The 20115-nt window shown below is 43.2% G+C and overlaps 1 protein-coding gene across 9 annotated transcripts in view; it reads right to left on the reverse strand.

The window, feature by feature from the left end:
• The window catches only part of arhgap9 (Rho GTPase activating protein 9), a 42360-nt gene that overhangs the window by 5875 nt on the left and 16370 nt on the right, over positions 1-20115 (reverse strand). For 2 of the 9 annotated variants that reach the window (XM_070993199.1, XM_070993259.1), the window contains exons 6-18: positions 16551-16802; positions 14690-14779; positions 10453-10518; positions 8123-8269; positions 7850-7948; positions 7306-7367; positions 7141-7228; positions 6605-6700; positions 6032-6130; positions 4293-4398; positions 3769-3888; positions 1990-2088; positions 704-781 (exon numbers count right to left, since the gene is read on the reverse strand). In XM_070993199.1, coding sequence (XP_070849300.1) covers positions 704-781; positions 1990-2088; positions 3769-3888; positions 4293-4398; positions 6032-6130; positions 6605-6700; positions 7141-7228; positions 7306-7367; positions 7850-7948; positions 8123-8269; positions 10453-10518; positions 14690-14779; positions 16551-16802 — 1402 coding nt within the window. Of the gene's footprint in view, positions 1-370; positions 425-703; positions 782-1989; positions 2089-3768; positions 3889-4292; positions 4399-6031; positions 6131-6604; positions 6701-7140; positions 7229-7305; positions 7368-7849; positions 7949-8122; positions 8270-10452; positions 10519-14689; positions 14780-16550; positions 16803-20115 lie in introns of all 9 variants that reach the window. The other 7 variants (XM_070993215.1, XM_070993224.1, XM_070993240.1 and 4 more) reach the window with 5 other exon arrangements.

A 20115-nucleotide genomic window follows, 5' to 3' on the forward strand; every position in this document is an offset into this window, starting at 1 on the left:
CTGATGAGACACATCAGTCAGACAGATACTGATGAGGGATTAGAGCACACCAGCGGCTGATTCTCCGCTTCGTCCACTTGGTGGCAGCCGTGGACTGCATGAGAGCTCGCTGTACAACCTGCTGCGTGTTATTACATCAGAAAACTTAAGGCAGAAAAGCCTGAGGGACACACATACATGAAGCAAATGGAGGCACAACCACCAAACTGTGCACGTCTGCGCCGCAGCTCGGCTCTGAGTGTCGGTCTGTGGGTGGGCGTTTTGAGGAGTTTTTCACTGAGGCGTTCACATTATGCAACACAGCACGCACAAAGCAAGCAGGCCGAGGAACACGTGAAAGCGGCCGCTTTCCTCGTCAGTCTGAATCTACCTTGTACCAGCTCCTTTGGGAACATGAAACGGCCGTCGGTGGTCACCGCTCGCTCTGCAAAAACCAACAGTTACTCAGCCGGCTTGCCTGCAGCGTCCTCTTAAAGGATGTCATGTGGTGGGACAGTCACAGGTTTACAGTGTGTGTGTGTGTGTGTGTTATACAATATCATGTGTAATCAGAGTGAACCAAACAGCAGCAGATGACATTTATCCAGGCTGTAAAAACAGGATGCGATTCAGCGATTTCTAACAAATGCAAGAAAAGTCCAACTCCTGCTTCTCTGCTCCTCCAACACTTCACTCAGATTAAATGAAAAGTTTCAATCCTCACCGTGGTTCACCAGGAAGCGCAGTTTCTGAATCACCGCCAGGTTCCCTGAGACTCTGTAGATGCCGTCAGTGTCCAGTCCTGCAACGAGCCACACAGAGCTGCTTTTATCTGGCGAGTCCGGGCGTCTACTGAGACCTCAGAAGGCTGACACTGAGACTTGACTTTGCGAGCGAAAGAGCGAATGTTTCCTCAGATTTCAGACAGTCGGGGCTGATATAATTGTTTTGCTGCACATTGTCTGCACATCAATAATTGAGTGCGCCGAGGAAGTTTGCTTTGTTGCGCAAGAGCCCAAAAATATGTCAAGCAAAAGCACATTTTGACACTTTAAGACATCTAAAAAAAAAAAAGCTTTTAAAGTTTGCATGATCACATGACCCCCATGAGTAGTTTTAGATTTCAGAGCTTTATGCTTGATGGAGGGCCTGCAGAGTTTTCTTCTGACGCTGAGTTTCTGCTTTTTCCGCACTGATTTCAACGTCAGGCTTTTGTGATACACTGATCATTAACATCTTAAAAGGGAGAACTGTGAGTGTTATCTTTTGTTTACTTCTTGGTCAAGTTAAGTTAATTTTAACTGTATGGGCCAACATCTCACATTTATCTGTGAGGGCTTTACAATCTGTATAAGGTCTGAATGACTAATCAGTTAATTAAACTGATGAAGAAAATGAATCTGCATCATTTTTCTGAGCAAAAGTGCTAAAAATTTGCAGATTGCTGCTTCTTAAACATGAACATTTGCTGCTTCTGTCAGTCCTCTATGAGAGCAAATCCAATTTTGGGTGGTATTTCTTTCTTTTCTTTCTTCTGCTATAAGTATATACAATAAATAAGACAATGACGGAAGCTACTTTGTCCTCAATGCTTTTCTGTTTTTTTAGCCGTCTGTCACAGCCTTGATGTCTCCATCTGACTCCCCAGAAATATTTAATTCATCAAAACCAGGTTTTTAAAGCTCTACTGATCAAAACACTGATTTCGTTCCCTGCATGTTTTAAATATTTATTTGCCGCATTGTTTCTAAACAGTTTCCAAACAACTCCATTTTCTCTCATTTAGATCTCTCTCTGGCTGGCAGCTGTCATGACTCCTCTGTACGCTTTACTCTCTGACGGCGATCATTTTTCAGTAAATTTTTGCAGGATGATTTACGTCCCGGAGCTGAACGGTAGGGGCAGAGTGACTGTAGCTAAAAACAGGACTGAGGGGGTTTTCTCATGCATCTGCTTTTAAGTTGAAAACCACATTAGCGGGAGCCGGCTGCCTGTTTGCAGCGACTGTACCTCTCTTCTCCACGGCCTCGGTGCAAAGTTTGACGAAGCGAGGGACGGTGCTGTTCTCCCTCTCACAGAGCATCTCCAGACGACAGCCAAACACCTGATCTGAAGGGTGATGACAGACGGACACAAACACACACACACAGACGGGCTTTTTATGTCGCTTCAGAGGTTTTTTTCCTCAGATAACTGTGCCAACACATGATGTAAGAGCTATCTAGTGATGCATTTACTGTTCATTAAAACCTCAATGTTTCCAGCAGAGATGTAAGCTCATCCTTGATGATGCAATGCAAGGCATGCACTATACTGTATATACTATAGGATGAAAAAAAAAGAAAATCATATCCAACCCTTTACTCCACAGTATGCTACGATTCCACTGCTGTATGATCAGACTGTGTAATCTCTGATGACGACTGTGAGAATGTCATCAAGAGGTGAGAGCTGCAAGCAGCTTAAATATAACGAACCGTATTTTCAAAGTAGCTGTGAAAGCATTTGTAGAGTCATCATTCCCTCCATCTGAGCAGCTTCCTCACTTCTAATGACATGCAGAAAGTCACGCTACGCCTCCTAGTGGATGAAGATGTGAATGTGGCATTCTGTCAAAGCCTTAAGGGAGATGAAGCTTTTCAACATGAACCGAAGAACTGTTTTATCTATGAGGCGCTGGAGCGTCCTGACCATGTAAATGCAACAATCCCAGTTCAAGTCTGGCCGGGAACCTTTGCTGCATGTCACCTCTACTGCTGGAATGCAAAGAAACACCTAAAAAATTGGTGCTTAGAATATTTTTTCTTACAATGTGGACAAAAAACTCAAGGAATGCTTTTCTGAGAGGCTCATAAAAGATGTTAAAATGTTATAAATGTCTGTTTATTTTCACTTTCTTCCTTTTTCTCTTTTTGATTATCTGTTTTTATTCTAAATATTTCAGGACGCTGCTTTGTCTAAAAGTCAGGTCTTATAATTTGTAATGTATTATCTTTGTTGAACTTCAGTGAGAATGGGGAACAGCTTTTCAAAGAGAGTCATTATAGAAGTGCTGCACCGGAGTTCATACGCAGAACTGATGAGGGACAAAATAAAAGAAAAACCAACGTGAAGCATTTTGGTAAGCTGCTGGGACAACATGAGTCACCAGGACAGCCTCAATGGTCCTGAGCATCGATTCTCTGAACGCTGCTGAGGGGACAAAGAGAAAATTTTCCCTCGTGGAGATCCGCTGTCTAACACATCACAGCAAAATCTCCCACAGGTGTTCGATCGGCTTTAGCCCCGAATCGAAGCATCAGTCACTGCTTCTCCACTCAATTATCCTTTAATTTGCCACCTATTCCTCCCTTTTTAAAACATCTTTTGCTTGGAATATGAAAAAAAAAAACAACACAAGATCATTTCATCCTTACAGAAGAAAGATGCATCAAAGATGTTAGACTAGTGTTGTAATCAGCAGACAAGCAGTGTGATGAACTTCGTCATTTTGGAGAAGCTCTTGCCAAACAGGCGAGAGGGATTGCGACGCGCGTTCACTAGGGGATGTGGCATCACCGCAGGATAAGTGCTGAGATTTCCTGCCAGCGATCACAACTGCGATGCAGCTCAGTTGAATGGAAAAATAGCTTCAACTTCACAGCGGATAGTTTTAGGTGCAGAAGTGCTGTCTTGTAATATTAACAACTGAGCAAAAGAGAACACGCACTTCTATTATTCGCCACCGCACTGCATACTGCTGGTGAAAGAATACTTGCATTGAAATGAAACTTCAAAAGGAAATCTCACCTTTAATGAGCCCTTTCTCCTGCAGCGCCTGCAGAGGAGGTCTCTTCAGGATCAGCTTCTTCAGCCGGGTCTTCACTCTCTTCCTCTCTGTGTTCTCCAGGTTGGACGACGAGCGAGGGACTGCAGAGGGAGGAAAGGAGGAGGTGGGGGGGGAGGAAGAGGAGGAGGAGGTCAGTGCGGGGCGATCGGCTGCGGCGCGGGAGAGCAGATGAGAGGGGATGGTGGTGAGGATGAAAAGCGGGAGGGCCGGGCGGCGGCGGAGGTGAGACAGGACCGACGGGGGGATTATCTGCCACGGGGGCCGCGTGAAAATATAAGTGGGCTGGATGGAGGACAGGATGGAGGACAGGATGGAGGGATGTAAGAAGCCTGTGTGGAAGTTTGGAGAAAAAGAGTGATGATGATGGAGTGAGAGGCTGTGAGTAAAGTGAGGCGGACGGCAGGGACGGTTTCGTGTGACGGGGCTGTGTGAAGGAAGGAGGTCAGGGTGGAGCAATGAGAGGCATCATGTGGAGATGACTTACGCGACGTTCTCCTGTCGTCCTCGTCCCCGCTGTGGTCCAGCATCTCCACGCTGCCCGCACGCCTCAGAGAGTACAGGAGGACGTTGTCTAAGGGGTTCTCACGGTCCTGGAGGGCAGGCAGAGTGAAATAATAATAATCATTGTCTTCACTGCATCATATATAAACACTGCACGACATGTTGTTTGAAGCATCTATTCAAAAGGACTTCACAGAAGTTTCAATAAAAGCAATCAAAGAAAAAAATAATGTTTTAATTTAGAGCTTATGTGACAGATGATTTAGTTTGTTTTATACCTGATTACAATATATGGGCTGATTCGACCTCTTTTAAACAAACTTTTTTGATAAGACTTCCTCAAAAGGAAAACATTTTTGGTCACTTGGGGGCAGCAGAGAGCGAAAGAAGAAAACACCAGAAAAATGCTGCGCTTCCCTGGATTGATTGATTTATTCATTCATTTTTTTAGAGAAAAACTGCAAAAACTGCAGAGTAAGCTGTCACGTTGCTGCCGTTAATAATGCTGATGTTGATATGATTAACAGATCATTTTCTTTCTTTTTTTGCTATGCACGTAACAACATTAGCATCATTTGGAGTGGCGTCTCTGACCACCTGTTGATCTCTGTTAGCTGTCTCTACCACGATGTCTACAGAGCGGGACATTTTAGTGGACAAACTATGCAATGATGATTGTTTCTAAACTGCATCTGACACATTTTTCAATTCTCCATTTAACTTCTACAATTTCTTGATACTTATTGGCCTTCATATACATTCTTGCAGATACACCTCTAATGGTAAAACTAGTAGTATCAGCCACGCTGCATCTGCAGGGATTCACCCGGGCCTGTGTTACACAAACTCCTGATCTTGATTAACCGACCAAGCAAACCAAAAAAGATAGGATCTTACTATGTTGTAATTTTCTACACATCTAAATTTGTAAAGCTGACTCAACAGCTGTGTCACAGCCTATTACAGCCAACAATTACGACCTTCCATTCACACAAAATTATTCTTATCTTCCTTTTTTTTTATGTATGTAGATGTTTAAGATTGAGCTAATTTCACTACTTTACATACTGTTGCACAGCTTAATCTACAACAATGCATCATATTCTATCAGTTTGTAGCATCACTGTCCTGTGAGAACCACGTATCTCTAACAAGTCGGTTTTTCAAGAGCTCAGAAAAAACAGCCTGTTTTCAGCTTTGTGACGATGTTAATGCTAATTCCTGCTAATCCGAGGGGGTTTTTAAATAGTTTACTTAGCTTAAAAAGTGGGATCATTTTCTCAACTCATGAGGGAACACTTAATCCTTCAGTGTATCACAAACATCCACATTCAGAATCACCAAATATGGAGACGTGATTTTTACTGAACAGGAGTAAAAGGAGTTGAAGTAAAAAGTACAATATTTGCCCCTGAGATGTAGTGTGGACGTATAACGTTGCATAAAATAAAGTATAAGTTATAAATTTGTACTTAGTTACACTCCATAACCGCTTAAATGACACAAAAACTACATTTAAAGATTCTGTTTAATGATGTTTAAGATTCAGGGAAAGGCAGCAGAGAGCATAAACTTTTCCTCTGAGGGAACGATACTATTTTCATCCAAAAATTCACCACTAATGGAGAAGTGATACACTGACAGTATGACTGTGTGTGTGTGCGCGCGTGTGTGTGTGTGTGTGTGTGTGTGTGTGTGTGTGTGTGTGTGTGTGTGTCTCACCAGCCTGTCGATGACGTTCTGGATGGTGTTGTACCACTCTTTGATCAGAGAGTCTGTCTCCGACTGCAGCAGGAACTCGTTTCCTGTCACTGTCCTCAGCTACAACACACACACACACACACACACACGCACACATGCACGCACGCGCACGCACGCACACACACACACGTACAAACCATATCAATGCTTGACAAAAAGTCCCCAGAGCTGCAGTATCTGTCAGCCAGTTCAAACAGAAGCTGCCATTCATTAAACTCATCCTTAAACTCAATCTGCCAAATTTCACTGGAAAAATTCTTGTTCAGTGCTTCCTCTTCCTCACTGAGGGTCACCGTGGAGTGACCGGGTGAAAAAAAGCTTCCCACTCTCACTTCCCTCACTGATACAGATGATTCGCTGACAGAAAATATGAGTCTGTGTTTTACTGCTCATCAGCCATCGCATTGTCCTCACTGCACATCGGCTCACGCAACGACGCCAACGAAAATGAAGTCACGCCTGACGTCTGTGCTTGAGGATGACACCTTGAGATCCAGCTGGGTTTTCTGATCCTCATTCCACTCGTTTTCTTACCTTGAACACGTTCTTCTTGCTGGACAGCTCGTTGGCCCACTGAAGCTGTGCTCCTCTTAAATCCACACTGCTCTCAGGGCGACTGTTTCCTGGTTTCTGTTATCAATAAACACAAACATAAAAATCATGTTTTCTTCTGTTTTCTCAACACCTCATTGGCTGAACTGACCCGTATGTGTTTCTAAAAATGGAGTTCGGGTGTTTTTTTTGCTGCACAGAACATCACTTTTTGCCCCTTTTGGCCGACTCCTACACCAGGATCAATGTTCACACACAACACTTGCAACTGTTTGTGTGACCTGTTTTATGATCAGAGGAGTTGCTGTCCAAAAAAATCCAACATGAAGAAACTCTTACATCTTACAAAATGAATCACAAGAGCTGGCTGAGGATTTTGAAATGAAGAAATGTGCTTCATGTGATAATTTTCCACAGAGCTTTGTTCTTTAATATCCTGTATAAAAGCTCATTTATGTTTCTATAAAGACAGTAGCTGGACTAAACTCATTAAACACAGACTCTGCGTGAGCTCTTACCCAGCTGGAAGGTGTCTGTGATTTAGGATCTTTGAAGAAAACCAGGCTGTTGCCGACCAACACCACCCAGGAAGGGCTCCAATTTTTCCTGCAACCCAACAAACACATGGTCAGATGGGAAGCTTGCCTTCATTTATTCAAACGCTATATTTACCCATGCTTCACCTCAGTTTCCGGCCTCCTTCTGCAATCTTTGTCTTGTTCAAGAGGCCGGCTTTCTCCAGCTCCTGAGAACACATGAAGAGGGCTTTAAAATCTGCAATATTAAAGCTGTCACACTAATGTTTTTACGCAGAGCGTGCACCGAAGTATGTGAGGAGAAGCTGAAACGTTAACAGTAAAGTACAGCAGAGGGCTTTTCCTCTGCGTAATGTGCTGCATCCTGAGCGAACCCATTTAACTTGACTGTTGCATCATTGAAAAAATAGCAGGAGGGGGAGCTGCTGCAGAATCCCCCACTGCGGTGTGGCCTTGTTTAAGGTGCGAGAGGACAGAATTAAGACTAACTATGAAGTTAGAAGTGTTGAGTACGGCATATAGAGACAGTGAGGAAGAGGCAAGAGAGCGAGTGGCAGTCGGTTTATTCTATTTGCACAGGTTTTGAGATCTTCACGCTGAGATTTATTTGTCATAAGGAACTGAAAAATTACATAAAAAACCCTCAAATTCATTATATTTATTTGAACAGTGAAAAGCGGCGTTTTCTCACCGGTGTGCAGCCATCGCTGTCTGGAGAGCTCTGAGGGGACGGAGGCTCCACCACGATGTTGGTCACATTACAGGAGAAATCTCTGCACTGCTGGACCATCTGAAAGACAGGAAGTGGCCGTCATCAGCCATGTTCATTTGTCTCTGTGTGTATATGTGTACGTGTCCAGAGCTTTATGTGAAGCTTATCAGCATTTCCTCTTCTCTCGGCGTGTGTGTGACTGCCGTGCACGCAGTTTATGAGCTCGTGTGTCCGTGCTCTGGGGGTGAATACCTTGCCGTTCTCAGGCAGGAGCATTGATTGGGAGTGGCTGAGCTGCTGCTTGGCTTCGTGCTGGGGGCCAGAGTTATGGAGCTGGGCATCGCCTTTCCTCAACGCCATCGTGCTCAGGGTGTCAGAGGAGGCGGCACGCTGCATGCTCTTCATGGGGGTTTAGAGGTCAGGGTCAAATGTTTGGGTGAGTGGTGAAAGGGGGAACAGCCAAACAAGGGAAAGGGAAATCACTGGTTTATTGTGTGGGAACTGGTAAATAAATACAAGAAGCTCCCATTGTATTGTTCTGTGTATCTTGTTTAAAGCATGTGAGAGCTAATGTGTCTGTTTGCTTCTGAATAACAGACTATAGAGGAACCTTTTTCTTTATATTACATTTACTGTATATTCTAGTCTTTAGCTGATGCTTTGCCTTGAGCAAGCTTGGATGGGTGCAACAGCGCGATGAGCATAAATTCCTTAACAATTAAAAACACAAACAAGGAACAGTGAGGAGCAGCAGAGAGGTCAGGGCCTTTCCAAAGATTAAGCTTGCTGCTTCTCTGCTAATGTCTTCATTTCCTATAGGAGCTACTGTTGGTAACACGTTCAAATTGACCGTATTTTCAATACGATTCATGCAAACCAGTGTGTAAAAATAAATGAGGACGGCATTAACTCTTTCATTTGTACTTCTGATTTTCAATCTGTGCAAACTGTGTTCACCTTAATAGTATAATAGTCAACAGTGTAAGAATTGATGCTGGCAGCAGAAATTTGGCTTCGTGGCTGTTTTAACCTCCATCTGCTCTTTTATTCCCGGACCTTTGCTCACTAGTGGGACTTTTTTTCTCATTGGTTTGTTTCGCTCCAGTGAATATTCGTTAACGAAATGCTTTGAGGACAGCTTGGACAGCAGAGGTTTAGATTACAAAGTGCCACAGTCAGGGCACTGAATGCTGGCTTGCAATCCCTCAGCTGATATCACACAGTGGCAGCCATTATGAAACCTTCTGCTATTGTCACATCAATTCTGGGTAAAGTTGAAAGTATCTTGAACAATTCATCATGACTCTGAGAAACAACGCTGACCATAAGAATGAGTGCCTATTCTTAGCAGCACACACTGACAAATGAGCAGCCTCCTTGAGAAGTTTAAATTGCTTTGCTCCACTTCACAGGAGGAGCTGAGGCACAGAGCGTCACAGACTCGATGATGCACGTATATGCGTCTGTAATTTACGTGCAAAACATTTATGCTTACAATCGCTCGCGTGTACACATACAAGTGTCCATGATGGCACACAAATGCACCAATTCCCACAACTTCAACTTTTCATGCAGCGGCAGCCATAATTAAGTACCTTTCCCAATCCCTGTAACCTAGTTTCAACAATCAGACTAAATATCCCTCCTAATGTTTGCCATCTTTTCATGCAAGGAGGATTAGCACGAAGAGCCAAATCTGCTCCTTTGCTAAGAGGAGGCCTTTAAAAGGGCTTTAAACCAAGCGCACCCACACCCCACTGTGATGCAACATGTTGCAGTGAGAACTGCTTGGTTAAGAGCCTTTTCTTTTTACACCATGAGTTGCTATTTCACCACCTTAATATGCATAAATGCTGATATCTGAGAATCTAAAGAGCACAGCTGGCGTTACTTTAATGTATTCTACAGTAATACAGTGGAGATGCAGTTTTTGCAAATCTAATGACTCGAGTTCATTGATTTTCATGAGGAAAAGCCCTTTAAGCGCTGATAAAACACTTAGGATTACCTTCTCAGTCAGGCATGCAAACATGAATAACAAGGAAAAAAATATCAGCTAAATGCCTTTGAAAGGAGAATACAGTATTCTATAGATGGATAGATATTCATGTGCAGAAATGCAGTTAAGTGACAAAGTCAAGGTGGCAGACTACGTCATAAGAGCAGTGTGAGCGGCCTATTTTGGTACATGAATGCATCCTGTTGTGTCAGGAAATGAAGGCTGTCAGAAGTGTTAAAAATGATAGCATCTCTGTTAATTATACGTTCAATAGCATTGAAAGTACCAAAGCTATATAAAAAAACAGATTTACAATCAGATTTTCAAGGCCAGGCTGCACAGACAAAACAACAGGGATGAAATCAACCGGTCCTCAACCTGAGGCTGTTACGCTCCATTCACTGCAGAGTATCAAATCAAAGTTTCAAATTCTGGATATTAAAGCACATAAATGTACATAAACCCGGAAAAGGCTGCTTATCTTCCACTTTACTCTTTGACAGTTTTTTTATAAGGTTAAAATGAAGGTGAAATGTTTTAGATGCCCTCTGGTGATGAAAGAACGCAGCAGGTAGAGTTTCACCTGTTTCATCTGCCAGCCACCATCGGTATTCCTCTGGTGGCTCCCGAAGAGGAAATCAGGTGACAGCTAGAGAGAAAGAAAGAGAGAAAGAGGACGGAGAGACAGGAAGACGGAGACAGGAAACACAGATGAGCAGTTACTATTTATATTTCCTAATTTTAAACGGCTGAACCTACTGCATTTTCTGTATTATCGGCCTGCCAAGGAGGATCAGACGGCGCCTCACTGTCGGGCTTTCCGTCAGTTTTTCTTTCGTTGCAAAAAATAGACACTGTTTACAAAGAATTTGCAGTTTGGATAAATTTCACACCAACGTGTAAAAACAGGATGCTGGCAGATGTGTTCAGTTAAGATCAGCCACGAGGGCCGGGCTAACGCTCACACCAACAACGAAACTACTCCTCTGCCCCGCTTACATCCTGCGGGGCTGAAAATGCTCTTTGATTCGCCACCACAGCGCAGAGGGACACACACACACACACACACACACACACACACGCACTTGTGCCTGTTAATGAGAGGCAGTTGCTGCCATTGCTCACAGGCTGCGTAGTACTGGCTTGACTCAAGCGTGCTGATTTTAAACTACTGAACTGACTCAAACGCATCCACATTAGTGCAGTCACATCAACTTATTGAGACAAAGGCAGTCAGTGCCAGCCTGGCTGACAATGACAAATCCAAATGAGTGTAATACATCAGCATGATAATCAAATGAAACATATTCAGTTCCATTTAAGGTCAGTTCACATTGCTGCCGGAAATTTCATACAGCAATGATGTGGCATGAAAACACAATTCAGTAAATAAAACAGTGAGAGAATGAAAATGAACTTACAGCATAGGTGCTCATTATTATCAACAATCAGCTACTCAATCCAGGCCCACTTTTGTCTCTGAGAGCTTTTTTCCTGTCGAGTTTAAGTCCTCGGCTGTCAGTCGTTTCATGTCATGGCACTTTTTCGTCTGAGCGTCAAACTGTACAAACCAATTCATCTCTCCCTCGCGTCTCAGCCCGCGTCTACTTCCCCATTCAGGAGGGAAGCAAGCTTTATCAGCCGGTGCAATCGTGTGTCACATAAAGAAGCTCAGAATAATCACACCAGAACTTTGCCACGTTAACCGCCGTCCAAAAGGTTTCTGTTTGCAAGTATGAAGGCAAACACAGCGGGGACGCTTTAACTCAGTAAAAAAAACAATACCACAACCTTAATTTTTTAATTACGGTTTAGCCTTTCTAATAACTTAAAATGAACACTAGCACCTTTTATTCTGTTAGATTATTACACTGGACTCTTATTACTGACACCTGAGTGTGTAAACAGCATTTTAATGCGTTGAGCTTACTATTTAATAAACTGTTTGGCAGTTTAATGCAGTGAAATAGAAATTATGATGCGATGAAAGAATTTTAGAGTCATGTTTGCATTTAGGAGGAAAAATAAACACACACATTTCGCGTTAGAAATTGGTGTGAGGCTCATCTTTGGTATGCTTATTGTCCCAATAACCAGTAAACTACAAGCTGCGACTCCACAAGACGCACCGCACACTGAGATGAGTCAGTGTTAAAGCCTCAAGAACGCCTGCTGATGTTCAGAGTGTGTGGAAACTAGTGGCCAAGCGAGCAGAGAGGTTAGAATGGAGGACTAAAAGTAAAAGATATGTATGTAAGATGTATGTAAGGCGTAAGATCAAACACAGAGACATTGGGGTCCACTGGTTGATTCCATTACAACGCTCAGTCAACTGTACCTGACACATACAATCTTTATCTTTATCACTAATTAATATGCAAATTCTCTTCTCAAATGCTCGTCTTGTCTATGAAATGCAAGACAATGGTGAAAAATGTCCATCACTATTTCTCAGATCAACAGTGAAAAGATATTCAATTTACGGTGATGTAGAAGCAGCAAATGCTCACATTCAGGCATTTTACAGCAAACTTGATCAATTAATGGAAGATCAAAACCAATTTTCTGTTGCTTGACTAAGAAATGAATCATCTCATCATTTCAGCTCTTCAGAGTCAAAACTACACAAACGTCTTTTTAATGTAGTAGAATTCATGTATAAACTGTAGTAATTACTCAAAATTGCATTTAAATGGAAATTATCGACAGATGTGAGCACATAGCTAAGAAGGAGCCAACATGGTGAGGGTTAAAATGGCTTTTAAAAACAAAAATCTAGATGAGAGAACACCGCGAACAAGTAATGTGGGTCACTCGGGTTTTAACACCTGGGCCATTAACTCATGAGCCGCACAGCCTGCATTATATATCGATGATGAAGTTCCTGTTGGGTAATGCATGTAGCACAAAATAAAAAGTGACACATATAGGTCAACAGAATGCATCTCACACTGACTTGATGGGGGAATCACTGCTTTGATCATCTGGGTATTTTTTTTGATGAGCAACATTTAACTTGAAACACTGACGCAACGTTGAGGCAACGCAACCTTGAGATGCAAAACGCTTATCTCTAACAATCTGGATCACGCAGCTGGCGTCGCTTTATCGCGCCGATGTCGTCATTGATTCAGTGGACAGGTCAATTTCAAGCACTGTTGCATAAATTCCTTTAAAAATAATTAAAAAAAACCATCTCTGTCTGACACAACAGACGCACTTCCTCACTGCGGCCGTATAAACACAGAAGGTGAAATGAATGAAACGGTGGAAGTTTGACGATGGCAACATCTGGGAGGTCAGAGAGGCTGATGAGAGCGAGTGGTTTAAATTTAGCAACGCTTTGTAATGTTTCGGATTTTGAAGCGTCCTCCGTCTCGCTCTGTGCGGCTCTAATGGCTTCTGCTCATCTGCATCAGATCAAGAGGCATTACCTTGTTATTCCCCTCAGGGATTAGCCCAACAAAAACACCATTTGAGAGGAAGTGTGTGTCAGGGGGCAGTTAATAAATAAATAAGTAGGCCAGCGAGTCAGTCAGTAAACGACGGGGCAACTACAAAGATGTAATCCCCCTTTTTAATTTGGCCTGCGCTCAGTGTTTCTCGCCGCTTTAATCCGGAACACAGTCCCGGTCTGGATCGTGTGTGCGCTCACAGATGCTGGCGATGCATTCACATGTATAGAAATGAGCAGCGGGTGTGTCTTTTCTCTCACTGTGGTTTGTTCTGTCTGTCTCCGTTTACAGATGCCAAGCACAGCTGTTTGCACTTGGAAAAATGTCGCATAACAACGATTATGTAACACTCTTTACATCACAGGACAGAGCAATAAAGTAAGAATATAAAAGCTTCGTCACAGCTCTGAGGAACCAAGTGAACGATCTCAAAGCTAAACCAACCACTTTGATTAATCGCTGACTTGGCACACAGGGTCATAAACACATTCCTCACCACCTCATCAGTGCTAGCTCCCTTTTGACAGCGATCATTGGCTAAAAGCTAGAGCGCAAAGCCAAAGTGTGGGCGCATCTTAAAATACACAAATACGTAAATGAGCAAATGAATGAAAGTCAATGCAAAAGGTTCAGACTGCGATGCTAGCACACACACACGTAACACACCTGAGCTCACTTCAAAGAAACTCCTGTGTGCTTCAAGGCAGTCACTCTGTGCAGTGCAGTGGTTCTCAGACTGGAGGGTGGGGCCCCCTGGAGGGGTAAAGAGCCACTGCAGGGGGGCGTGGATGACCAGGGGAAAGCGTGGAGTGAAACTAAGGTGACTGATGACTCATGGAGGGAAAATAAGCAAACACTGATGCTATCACGCTGATATTTATGTCAATAAAGTTCAACTTAGATCCTTTTTTATGAGCTGCTTCCCCTGTCGTTGATAAAATCTGTGGGGGTTTTCGGCTTCTGAAAAGGTTTGAGAACCACTGTTGCAGTGATAAACGTGCATGAAGGTCAGCGGGACTTTATGGCACTTTAAAAACAACATATCTGATTCAAAGGGCTCGACAGTGCAGAGGTGAAGCATGAGAAGAACGTGTGTTCATGTTGTTCTCAGTGGTCAGTCACAGGCGAGGGTGGAGAAGGCAACAATAGTGGCAGAACAAGAGTTTATCTGATCAACGTGTCGTCATCATTATGGAAGCGTGACTACATTTTGTCACCATAGTCAGGGTCAAACCTGACCCTGATTAACCCAGTGATTTCCACTGTGGAAGGTGTTCCAATGCAGCAGAGCTTACATGTTAAATCACACAGAAGGTCATCAGAGAGGCTGAATTTGACTGAACGTTAGAAGTACAGCAGTCTTACCCTGTGCATTGTTCCATTGCCAGCTTCAGGAAGTGGTAGCGACAGGTGGTTGGTTTCCCTGGGTAACGTCTGAGGTTGTGCTGGACTGCCCTGCGACAGAAACAGAGGAAAATGTACAGACTGCGAAACAGGAAAAGCTCTTACATACATTAACAGCTATTCACTACAGCCTCAGGTTTCACAAAGGTAGTATTTACTGAGTCGTTAAAATGCTTCCTGTTGTAAGATGAGTTATTATGGCTATTCTGACTTTAATAAATCCATCAATAACTTTGATCAGTTCATGAGAAATTAAAGAATAGTTTGTAACAGTGGCAAGTAACATAAGCTTATTTGCCTTCTTGCAGAGAGTTTGATGAGAACATTGATAACACTCATGTCTGTCCATTTAAAGCTCCTCTGCTGGCAGCGATTAAACCTTAAAAACTCATCTCTGTTCATCATATTTAGAAGTTTTTTCCATGAAAAATCCCTTCACGGCTTAAAAACCCCAAATGGTTAACATGTAACTCTACACTTTTGCCTTCATTACATATGCAAGAATCTACAAAGATGCAATTAGTTCCCCTCTATCTCCACCCACCGCTCTACCGCTCGCCTGCAGCTCGATGATGCTGAGCATACCCGCTCACCTTCGACTGCTCATCAAACACGCATACATGTTTGAACCAGAAGAAGAAGAAGTTGATGTATCAAAGCGGGAATGTATTTTAGGCATCATCCTCTATAAAGATATCACTGAGCCTTCGGTTTGACTACGTTATCAAACAGCTAATAATGTGTGATCACCGTGCAAGTTGCCGTGATTGGCTCATTATGTTTGTGATGTCTGAATCTGTTTGTGAGACTGTCATGATGGTGATGTCTCAGTCATGGTGCTGACTTATTTCACTCCTGATGTGTCATGTATTCCATAAAAAGGTCTTTAATATGCAGCCAGTTAGCTTAGCTTAGCACAAAGATTGGAAACAGGAGGAAACAGCTCGCCCAAACTCACCCTGCCAGCACCCCCGTTTCATCACGGGTTATGACCCTGACTATTTCTTGGCAGAGAGCAGGAACTTCCTGGAGTCTCTGCTGGTTGCCTAGCAACTGCTCAGAGCCTCATCTGTTTTTACGCCTTGTTTTTGTACCAGTTAGAAAAAACGACATATAACGTACTAAATGGCGAGCCTTAGAGGTGCTGGTGGGCAGAATTTGTCACCTTTGAACAGAGTCGTGTTATTTGTTTCCCGCTATTTCCTGTCTTTGCGCCTAACCGTCTCTGAGATGCAGCCGTATAGATTTAACAGGCCGATATGAAAGCGGTATCAATCTTCTCAGCTTTGTCAGCAAATAAGCATACTTCCCAAAATACTGAAAGATTCATTCAAACCTCTCTATCAGTGACCTTGCTCACCTACTATGCCATATTCAGCAGCGCTCAGAGTGTGAAGTTCAATGTGACCCCATGTGAAACAGAATATTTAGCCACTCCGACTCATAGACGAGTCTCCCCACGTGCACGAAACCTCTGCTTCCAGCTGTGGAAACCTACGCTGTGATCACAGTGTGCAACCCTCTCTGCAGCACCTCATGTCTAAGCAAAAAGAAAATATGCAAGCCAGCATGCTCTCCTTTAGGTCTGATGAAGTTCTTTGGCTGAAAAGGTCCCTTTTAGTGCTGACACAGTCAAACGATGTGAGCATATAAATGAGCAGACTCTTTTACTCCACACCCTGACCCTTTTCTATCCTCTCCTCTGAGAGAAGAAGCTTTCATCCAGCTCTGAAATTGCCCATCTTTTCAAATTTAAAGCAATTTCACTGAATAAGTGGAGTGGCAAACAGTGAATGAACACTGGCCGTGGTGGGTGTGCTACCTTGCTGGTGGTGCGTCCTCGAGCCCGGCGAGGGGGTTTCCAGGACCTCTCCTTGGTGACACTGTTGACATAGTAGCTTCTCCCTGTGGACGCGTCCAAGTACTGCTCCCACAGGTCCATGATCTGAAGAGGCTGCTGACCTGGGGCTGGACTAGGCAGCTCTGGCTGAGACATACGTTTCTCTGGCTGCATTTCAGTGTAAAGAGGGGAGTCCTGCCAGGACAGCTGGGACAGATAGGACTCTGTTGGGACCTTGTAGAGTAAAGGGGGACAGACGGAGAAGGAGAGAGAGGAAAGAAGAGACAGACATGGAGGATAAAGAAATGAGATCTTGGAAAAAATGCGACTCATTGACATAAGTTCACTGATGCGACTACGACTTTTGGAATTTTTGTCTGTGAGGCCAAAGCCTGATGTGTTACTCCTCAGTGCCACAGACCTCCATTGTTGTCCAAGAACAATTAAAAACACACAAATGAGCAACACCATTTCACTGGCTGAGATGTTCCTTCAATGCAATGATGCAACATCAGAACAGCAGTTTATAGTACGTAAATAGTATATTTCTTGGGGACTCTTTTCAGCTGCGGATTAATACATATTTAGTGTGTGAGTACGTATTTACAGCAGCAGAATGGTGTATGTTTTTGACATAAAATAAACAATGCTGACGGAGCAGCGAGGCACATTTCAGGCTCTGGCTACACAGACAATATATGCTCACTGAAAAAATCAATTGCTGGCTTTCATGGGATGCGCTGACAATGAGAACATCAATGAATATTGTCAGCGTTGTCTTTTAATTATCTCGAGTACGTGTTTGTGGTTTTGTGCATTATTATGGAAATGCATGTGCTCTGGACGTGTTTGTGCAACTTTACAGGCTTTTTCTTTATCATATTGTACAGCATACAGGCCACATAAGCTTGACTTGACTATGTCAATTATGCGCATTCAGGAAAATCCACATAACAAATACCACAAGCAGCACTTTGAACAAAAACGTCTGTGTACAAGGGAAACAAATAAGCCCCCAGCCTCTCACTACAGAACTAACAACGCGTCAGACTTCGGATTAAGACAGAGCTTATAGAAATATGTGCGCTCACCCAGATAGAGAGGACAAAATCAACAGCTACAAGGGAGGACGTCTACAAATCCAGTGAAATTAATTGAAAAGATATGCATGGAAGATCATCTTTCCACGAAATATAGCTGGGACATAATTCACTAACTGATTGACTGGCTAGCTGGCTGATCCCTGTTGCATAACACATAGTTGTTACAGATAATGACTGAGGGAGCATGGTGTGTATGGAGGCATGTGTGTGCGTGTGTGTGTGTGCGTGTGTGTGTGTAGCACATGTATAAAGGGATGTGACTGTAGTTTAGCCCTGCAATCGGCTGGCGACCGGTTCAGGGTGTACCTCGCCTCTCGTCCGTTGAAGCTGGGATAGGCTCCAGCCCCCCCGCAACCCCGAAAGGGATAGGCGGTATAGAAAATGGATGGATGGATGGACTGTAGTTTACTCCAGGGGGCAGCACTGAGCTCTGAGCACACCTGAAGCCTCCTGTTTTCACCTCAGTGGTTAAATCTAAACCAGGTTTCTCTCAACAGGGTCAAATGGGGCCACAGCTGATTTTAAATATGTGCAACAAAAAGCACTTTTGTGTCATTTTAAAATGATAAACTTGGACAAATCATCTTGATTTGTATCTAAATGACAGAATTACTGATTTAGGAAGGCATATACAGTATGTTTTTCCTGATTCCAGCCAGCTTGCTGACATAACACATAACCCACATCGCAGTCATGTAAACTACTCTACATATTTTTGCACTGTACAAAATTAAGTTAATTATATAATAATATAAATAACTTTCCACTATAAAAGATTAAACACATCTCAGCTTGTTTTTTAATTTTTTTAATGTACAGATATGGTAATGAAATCTTCAAGACAATGAGCAAGATGAGATTGCTCTTGCTATTGCAAGTGTGTGTGTGTGTGTGTGTGTGTGTGTGTGTGTGTGTGTGTGTGTGTGTGTGTGTGTGTGTGTGTGTGTGTGTGTGTGTGTGTGTGTCATTGTCATTGGCTCATTCTTGATCTTATTCAGTACTGACTATTTCAGACACTTCCTTTTCCGCCTCTTCTTCTTCAGGTTTGATACTCTCATCCTCATCAGAGCTACGATCTGTGCTTATTCACAGCTGGCTGCATGTTCATCCTGACCGAGCATAAAACAAACTATAGAGGAGAGATGTGCGAACTGGTCTGTGCTGTATCAGTCAAGACATAGTGCACTGTAATACAATGTGTTTACTCCAGTAACTAACCAGTGTAGAAGTTTTTTATGTTTTGGTCCTCATGGTAGGCAAAAGTGGGATTTGAGAGGCAGCTGTTGTAAGTGTAAACATGTGACTGTGGTTTGGTTTCTGTGGGGGGAGGGTCTAGACAGAGGAAGAGACGTTGCAGGTGTGGTGGGTGTGTGTTTCAACTGTACAGTATGTGCTCTTCTTTTTCCTACTGTAAGTCACATTTGACTGGCAACACAATAGGTGTAAAATCATAGTAAAGCACCTTAATTTTGTCCTATAAGATGATGATTTTTCTCTCCCTGTGTCTCATGTCTGTCTCTGCTTAACACTATATGGCCCATAGTATGTGGACATGTGCTCCAATTAAGGGACACCTTAATGTCTGGATCTCGACTGACCAGCGCAGAGCTCCGTCTTACATATCATCTCTGCCCTTAAAACACCAGTAGGTCACTTAGGTCTGACCGGGGCTTGCTGGTTGTCCCTGGTGCCTAACTGAAAGCAAAATGTGACTGTGCCTTTGAGGTGCTGGCTCCCACACTGAGGAACACTAATCCTGACAGACAGACAGTCTCACTTCATGCTGTCATGCTTGTCCTATAAGATCTAGTGTTGCTTATGTTTTATTACGTTCTTTCTATTCTTTGGTCGTGTATTTAACAATTTTTACTCTTGAGAAGCACTTCCTGACCTTTCTCTGAGTGAGGTGCAACACTAAATAATCTTTCCTTACTTAACATGCAACACCTTCAGGATGAATTTGACTATGAGCCAGAAAACGTCACCACTGCTCTTGGAGGCTAAATGGAAGCAAATCCCTGCAGCTATTGCTGCAGCATATTAACACCCATGGTTTTGGGATGAGATGCTCAATCATTACTGGGCAAACTATGCAAGTGTCCACAGACTTTTGGCCATGTAGTGTACTTACATATTAACTATAAAATACCATTAAAAACAACCTTTTTATAATTGTCAGTCCTGTCTCTTCAAAATCAAATGGAATTTCGCCCCCTGGAGGACAAAGATTGTCTTGAATTGAATTTCATCATCACTGTGGCAGAAACATACAGTGAGAGTGTGTTTTCTGCATGAAGCACAGCGAGTTATGACCTGAATGTGGCTGCAATAATCCTGCTGACTGGTATTAAAGGCTCGAACGGAGAAGGTCCTCAGAGAGCGAGAGAGAGCGACAGATACCGAAGCAGACAGGGAGGAAGAGAGAGCAAGAGACACAAAAAAAA

This window comes from Chaetodon trifascialis, chromosome 3 (assembly GCF_039877785.1).
Source record: "Chaetodon trifascialis isolate fChaTrf1 chromosome 3, fChaTrf1.hap1, whole genome shotgun sequence".
NCBI lineage: Eukaryota > Metazoa > Chordata > Actinopteri > Chaetodontiformes > Chaetodontidae > Chaetodon > Chaetodon trifascialis.